The sequence below is a fragment of the Triticum urartu genome, chromosome 3 (genome assembly GCF_003073215.2).
Source record: "Triticum urartu cultivar G1812 chromosome 3, Tu2.1, whole genome shotgun sequence".
NCBI lineage: Eukaryota > Viridiplantae > Streptophyta > Magnoliopsida > Poales > Poaceae > Triticum > Triticum urartu.
In genome coordinates this window covers 37675191-37683035 of record NC_053024.1, presented here as the reverse complement: position 1 = coordinate 37683035, position 7845 = coordinate 37675191, and the positions used below count along the sequence as shown (strand labels likewise).

The 7845-nt window shown below is 48.9% G+C and overlaps 1 protein-coding gene across 1 annotated transcript; it reads left to right on the top strand.

Moving 5' to 3' along the window:
* Nucleotides 1-5690: 5690 nt before the first annotated feature.
* LOC125547831 lies at nt 5691-7500 on the top strand. The gene is made up of 3 exons (XM_048711590.1): nt 5691-5766; nt 5850-6401; nt 6507-7500. Exons 2-3 carry the CDS (start codon nt 5871-5873, stop codon nt 7260-7262), a joined length of 1287 nt encoding a protein of 428 aa, XP_048567547.1. The 5' UTR covers nt 5691-5766; nt 5850-5870; the 3' UTR covers nt 7263-7500.
* Nucleotides 7501-7845: the final 345 nt, after the last annotated feature.

The window sequence follows — 7845 nt, the reverse complement described above, 5'->3', positions numbered from 1 at the left end:
TGCCATCTGCGCTTAGACCAAACCATACGTTCCTTGCATCATCTGCAAACTCCTTCCCGTACTTTCTTTGGATTTTTCTTCACTGCGACCCGTCAGCGGGTACTCTCAACTTTCCGTCTTTCTTACGGTCTTCTCTGTGCCATCGCATCGCCTTGGCATGATCTTTGTTTTGGAACAAACGTTTCAACCGTGGTATTATAGGAGCATACCACATCACCTTGGCAGGAATCTTCTTCCTGGGGCGCTCGCCCTCGACATCACCAGGGTCATCGCGGCTGATCTTATAGCGCAATGCACCGCATATTGGGCAAGCGTTCAAATCCTCGTACTCACCGCGGTAGAGGATGCAATCATTAGGGCATGCATGTATCTTCTACACCTCTAACCCTAGAGGGCAGACAGCCTTCTTTGCTTCGTACGTACTCTCGGGCAATTCGTTGTCCTTTGGAAGCATATTCTTTATCATTACCGGCAACTTTCCAAATCCCTTGTCAGATACATCATTCTCTGCCTTCCATTGTAGCAATTCTAGTGTGGTGCTCAGCTTTTTCTTGTCACCTACACAATTCGGGTACAATAATTTTTTGTGATCCTCTAACATGCCCTGCAACTTCTTCTTCTCCAAATCACTTGCGCGGTTTCTCTTTGCATCGGCAATGGCCCGACCTAGATCATCAACGGGCTCATCTGATGCCTCTTCTTCAGCTTCTTCCCGCATTGCCGGCTCAGCTTCTTCCCGCATTACCGGCTCAGCTTCTTCCCTCATTGTTGTATCATCGTATTCAGGGAACTCATGGCCAGGATAGCTGTCGTCGTCCTCTTCTTCTTCATTGTCTTCCATCATAACCCCTCTTTCTCCATGCTTGGTCCAAACATTATAGTGGGGCATGAAACTGGACTCAAACAGGTGGACGTGAATGGTTCTTGACGTAGAGTAATTGTGACCATTCTTACAGCCAGCACCTGGACAAGGCATAAAACCATCCGCCCGCTTGTTTGCCTCAGCCGCAAGCAGAAAAGTACGCACGCCATTAATGAACTCGGGAGAGCATCGGTCATCGTACATCCATTGCCGGCTCATCTTCAATACACAGCACCGAAAACACCAAATTAATACAATACATAAAGTTCATACATAAAGATCATACAACACTTAAATGCAACAAACAAATAACTCTCTAGCTAAAGAATTTAAATGCAACAACTAATGTGATCAAGATCGCAACTAAGGTAAAAATTGATCCAACAACATAATGATACCAAGTCTCACTATGAATGACATATTTTCTAATCTTTCTAATCTTCAAGCGCATTTTCTCCATCTTAATCTTGTGATCATCGACGACATCGGCAACATGCAACTCCAGTTCCATCTTCTCCCCCTCAACTCTTTTCAATTTTTCTTTCAAATCCTCGTTTTCTCTTTCAACTAAATTTAACCTCTCGACAATAGGGTCGGTTGGAATTTCCGGTTCAACTACCTCCTACATACAAATATCTATGTCAACTTGATGGGCATAATTTGTCATAAACACGAAATGCAATGAATAGTTTTAAAAGAGAATATACCACATCCGAATCATAACCCGGACGAGGGCCGACGGGGACGGATATCAAAACCATGGCACTATGTATAACAAACAACGTATGGGTAAGATAATTATACGAGTAACTATATATCCAAATCACACAAACATCAATTTTTTATATAAAACTTCATGAACAAGAGGCTCACCACAAGGTGGTGCCGGAGACGGGACGTTGCGAGCGATCGACGGTGGTTACGACGGAGATTTAGAAGGTACTAAGTAAACCACACCTACATATGCAAACTAAGTGTTATTTTTGACCTCAAATTGCATATACATCAAATACTAGCACATATATATAATTCCTCCCAAATTACTGAACTCAAAAATCAATCACTATATAAAGCATTGCACGAGCTAATCTAGCAATGAGAGATGAAAGGACAAAGTTGCTAACCTTTGTGATCATTTGAGTGGATGGGGGCCTTCAAATCTTGACAAATTTTGGGCAAAATGTGTGATGAACTTGAGAGGAAGAGGGAAAAGAATAGAGAGGAGAGGGGAAAGAGGAAGAACAGAGCGAGCTCGGGTGGACGAAGGGTCTATGTAGGACGACCTTTAGTACCGGTTCGTGATACGACCCGGTACTAAAGATGCTGGAGGGGCCCCGGACTGACAACATCCTGCCACCACTCACTTTAGTACCGGTTCGTGGCACGAACCGGTGCTAAAGGTTCGCCACGAATCGGTACTAATGAGAGCGGCCGGCTAGCCGTTGGAACTGGCACTAATGCACACATTAGTGCCGGCTCAAATTCAAACTGGCACTAATGTGCTTCACATTTGACCATTTTTCTACTAGTGTTAGGAATGCCTGACATGGCTTTGTTTCGTCATCTTGGTTCAGTCTATGAGCAGGGCGCTGATGTATTCCACTCATTGGAACCATATATATAATAATAGATGAAATGATGCTTGACAATGTTAATGGTTAAAAGGTATGAGAGGATAGGGGCAAGAACAACTAACCAAAATGAAATATGCAAGATCAGATGTATGGAACACAGCAAACAAAGGAGAGATGCCAGAACAACAAAAAATAAAAAATGAAGACAAATCCACATATACACAGCGCCGAAACAAACAAGAATAACCTCCAGCCCGTGCTGGGCGCAGCATGCATATACGAGCAGTCAACACAGGCCCTGCACAAGCAACAAACATGCACATCCCATGCACTGGACGCGGCCACGTGGTGCGCATGGATGGGCCAACGCAGATACTCAAGCAGTAAATCAAGCCCGCGTGAGGCGCCCGGGTGGTCGCGGGCTCAAGGCGGGGACGACAGGCCAGCAAAGGACCCCGCGAGCGGCCGCCGTACCAGCGCATCTGATGCGTGTCATGCATGAAGCCAAGGCGCCTTGTGGCAATCGATCCAGTCAGAGATGATGAAGATGTCGATGGCGTACAGGCGCCCTATCCGACGAACGGCGACGAGCAGGCGCGCTATTCGGCGAACGACGACGGGCAGCGCAAACCGGTCTATACTGGAGAACCAAAAAAGAACACCGATCAATCAATTGGCAAGAGAGAAAACCCCCCAATCAACCCTAGAAGGGCAGTGCGTCCCCCATGACGATCATAGAGATCAACCGCCCCGGGAATGGCACGGCGCGAATGCAGCGGCCAGGGTTTGGATCGGGGTTAGGCTGATACCATGTAAGAGGATTAGAATGGAAGAATTGGCGTAATGCGGTGGTGGTTGTATTGAGCCTCCCGGACGGTTTATATAGAATACAAGGCTTGGACGGCAAAAAGCCTCTCAGGCAAGAGATGATTACAAGTCATAGTCTATCAAATACACAGATATTCCTATATACTCTAATAATTCCAACATGCTACGAAAATCTAAACGAAATTTCTACGGCTTTTGTTGCACCAGATTAGCGTTTGCCGCTACACTGACCCGTCTCCATCCGATGCAATGCACCCGAGAGGCTCACCACCACTGTCATGCAGAGCCACACATGCAAATATCAGGAAGATACAGGGCCTTCACCGCGCGCCGCCATCGAGGAGGCGTGCACCATCAAGGATGCACGCCATATCCGGCAGTAGGTCTACCACGACCGTATATGGGTGAGCATCGTTGCCCACCCATATAAAATCATGCATACACTAGACCCTTGCTTAGGAGGCCAGATCCGGCGGCAGGTCTACCACGACTCCAACGGCTTCCCGCGTGAGGACGGCCATGTTGCCGCCGATGCCGCGCGGGCTTTTATCCGTGGGCGTCCTCCACGATCAGTGAGGGAAGGAGATGAGGCCGAGGGTGGCGACGGCTGGCCAGGACTACCCCCAAGAGGAGCGACGATCGATGTGGGTCATGATCGAATAGTCTTCTTCTCATTGCAAACGTATTTAGTTTTCTTAGAAATGCCGGATAATAAGGCTTTGTCGTCTTTGTTCAATCTATGAGCTGGGTACCGACGTATTCCACTCACTCCGACAATATATAATAATAGATCAAATGATGCTTGACAATGTTCATAATAATGATTAAAAAGCATGATAAGGTAGACGCAAGAACAACTGAAAACAAAAATAAGACAAATCCATATATACACAACGCAAGAACAAATATAGGGGCTCAAGTTTTCCCCGGTTTTTAAATTTCGGAATCTTTCTTCAATCCTGGACAAACGGAGGAGGGCGTGCTTGTGGATCTCCTGTCAAACACTCGAGTGGGGATTTCATGTTGGCTCAGAGAACGGTGTTGTACAAACTTATAGGACAATGCTACTAGCTACAGTGCCTAGAGCTTGACACGCCACGCTAGTGTAGTACTACTATAGCCAGTAGGACTGCCAAACCTTTTGCACCAAAAGCGAACCAATCTGTGGTTGAATGGTTAGAGGGATTGTGGTATTCCCAACCCATCAGGGTTCAAATCTTGATGCTCGCATTTATTTCTGGATTTATTTCAGAATTTCCGGCGATGCGTATTCAGTGGGAGGAGACGTTCTCGTCGATGACGAGGTGCCTACGGTGACTTCATAAATTTCAAGATAATATGCCGGCTCGGTTTTTCGGAGGTGCTCATAGGGATAGGGTGTGCGTGTGTGCGTTCATAGGGGTGAGTGTATGCGCATGTATACGAGCGCTTGCGTCTATACTGCGTTAAAAAAACTTCTGCACCAAACACAGCAAGAAGCCAATTGCCTTTAAAAGAAAATTAAATTGGCCATATGTGATATGTCACGTAGTAAGTAGTTGTCCTTTATATGAGCTATCGAAATGCTAGCTTGAGAGTGTCTGGGAGTTATTATCTGTTCGTGACCTTTTTCTTTTGTGCAAGAGTTTGGTGGTGAGGTTTCAGCTAACAACCATGGAATGAATACATACATGGAATATAAAGTAGAATTCGGATTTTAGATGGTACTCCCTCCAATTCAAAAATGTATAATGTTTTGAATGTTTTAATATGAACTATATACAGACTGAAATGAGTGAACGGGGACACACAAAAACGTGGCATCAATGCAAAAGGTTCGGGGAAGAATACGTGTTTTTATGGTACTATGTCGTTCCTAATGAATAATCGAGTTGTGCAAATTTTGTAACGAAACTTCATTGGCTTTTGAGTGGCAATCTATGAATGTTAACTACTTTCAAAATCTGCATTACATTTTGTAACGGTTAAATTTGCATGATGCCTTGGAGAATGGATGGTGGCGGGGCCTATTTTGGTTGTTAATATATCAGGAAACACATGAATATGAAGAATGTAGGAATTGAGTGCCATGGTATTGTTAAATTATGAGAAACTCTGAAATAGAAGGTGTGTAATACAAGTTGTTCCGTCGCACTATAGAAAAGATGCATAATTTTTCATGAAAAATTGGACCAGTGTGACAATTTAAGACGTTAAACTTAATAGAATCATGTTGAAGAACAACTTGCAAAAATAGACTTAGTCTACAAAATCAAACAATTTCCATAGGCAAAAAAACTTGAGAGTTAGAGTATAGACAGAACACGCCAAAATCTCTAGGAAATTCGTCAGTTGCAGCAGATCAACTCAAAGAAAAAAAGAAAAAGAAAAGGCAGCAGCAGAAGATATGGTTGTTGGCTGTACCAAGGAGACAATGAACACTTCACCTTCACTTCAGACCATTGTCCATTGGTCCAAGCAGAGCAACCCCACCCACCACAGCTTTGTTCTTCGGTTCTTCCAGTAACTCTCTCTCTCTCCTTCTCTCTCTCAAATACTAGTTGTGATCTGATTCTGATCTCCTCTCCGGCCGGTCAAAATTTCAGGTGGTGCACCGGTCGATCTCTATGGGGGAGCAGCAGCAGCACAAGAAGAGGCCACGGAACGCGGAGGGGAGCGGCGGCAAGAAGTCCAGCGTCCTGGCGCTATCCTACAGTCCGGTGGCTACCGTGGCACCATCGGCACCGGCGGCGCCCAGCCCCGTTGCTATGGCAAAGCCAGCCCCCACGGTGGCCGTGACCAGTCCTCTGGCCGTCATGCCGCCGGCACCGGCCGCCCCCGGTCCAGCGGCCATGGTGGAGGGAGACATGACTACGCCAGCCGCCACGGTCGTGGTGACCAGTCCAGTGGCCGCCATGCCGCCGTCGCCGGCCGCCCCCAGTTCAGCTGCCATGGTGGTGGATCTGGAGCCGACCGGTCCAGTGGCTACTGTGAAGCCAGTCCGCGTGGTGAAGCCGGAAGACGAAGTGGCCGAACAAGAAGATGCGGCAATGGCAGCCGGGGCGACGGAAGATGTGGAGCTCGCCATCTTGGCCTTGCCCAAGAAGTCGTTTCACTGCGCCGCCTGTCTTTGCCCCCTCAAGCCTCCAGTATTCAGGGTACTCACATGCTCCGACTCCTACATTTGAGCTACTAGTAGCTAGAATTATCTGTGGAAGGAGAATGAAGGTTGAATCATGCGTACATCGACTTGTGGTTTGCAGTGCGAGAACGAGCATTTCGTGTGCCAGGCCTGCGGCGGCAACAGTGTCGACGGCGGCGGCGCGAACAAGCACTGCGGTCCATGCGGGCGCGAGGTATCCTACACCCGCTCCCGCTTCATGGACGGCGTGGTCGACGCCTACAAGGTGCCGTGCCTCTACAAGGGACACGGCTGCGCCATGGACGACATCCCCTACCACTCAGCCGCCGACCACAAGGCCAGCTGCAAGCACGCGCCCTGCTACTGCTTCGACTGCCGCTTCGTGGGCTCGCCGGCCAAGCTCGTGCGCCACCTCGCGTCGCCGTCCGGCGCGCACGCGTGGCCCGTGGAGAAGATCAAGTACGAGGTGCCCCACCCGTTCGTCGTGCCGGCGTCGGAGGAGGAGGACCAGCGCCGCCTGCTGGTCGCGGAGGACGGCCGCGTGTTCCTCCTGGCCGTGGGCGCCGGCAGGGACCCGGGCGGCCGCCGCGCCGTCACCGTCGTGTGTGTCAGGGGCAACGCCGACGCGGACGCGGACGCCAAGCCTCTGTACACGGGCGTGCTCTGGGTGGACGGCCCTCCGGCGCCCCCGCGCCAGCCGCTGGGGTGCAGCTTCAGGCTGAAGGCGACGGTGGCGAGCTGCTCCGTCCCCGGCGTCGTGGACATGGACCAGGGCTGGCTCCACGCCCATGTCAGCCCCAACATGCTGCACGGCCACGGAGGAGAGTCCGGCGACTGCGAGCTTCATCTGCGCCTTTGTCTCACTAAGCTAGCGTGAATTAGCCCCGCCTCGCTGGCTAACCTAGCTAGCTAATCATGATCGACTTTGCTACTGTTTTCGTCCTAGATGCACATGAACCCCACCCCAGTACTAGTAGTATGATTTTATGATGGAAAACCTCGGTATGGATGGATTTGTAGGGTGCTCCTTCACCCGTTAATGACTCGCTAATTTGCAGATGATTTGCACTTCTTTGTGTGGTGGAGCAGGGTTTTGGTTTTTGAAATGAAAAAAATGGAATCTCTGTCTGCCCACGTTGTATACTCTGTTCGTATGGGAGCAGGGCTCACTGGCAGGGATCACGAATGCATCACATCTTGCCCTTTTGTTGCAAGATCATCGATCGGCAGCGCCACCACGCACATGCGAAGCTCTGACCGCCTGCCCGTGATAAGAGGAGAAACCAATCTTATCTACGGCATCTTCTTTGCACTCAAAGTAGTCATTATAGCCGACCACTCCCTCTCTAATACGATTGAAAACATGCCTACTCATACGGAACCGGCGGTGAAATTTGTGATGTTTGAACAACGGGTTTGTTGTATCAAAGTAGTCCTTTCAGATAAGGAAATGCCCGCTC

Coding starts and splice junctions, on each gene's coding strand:
- LOC125547831 (XM_048711590.1), top strand. CDS start 5,871: ATGGGGGAGCAGCAGCAGCACAAGAAGAGGCCACGGAACGCGGAGGGG. Junction 6,402..6,506: donor TCAAGCCTCCAGTATTCAGG/GTACTCACATGC, acceptor TGTGGTTTGCAG/TGCGAGAACGAGCATTTCGT.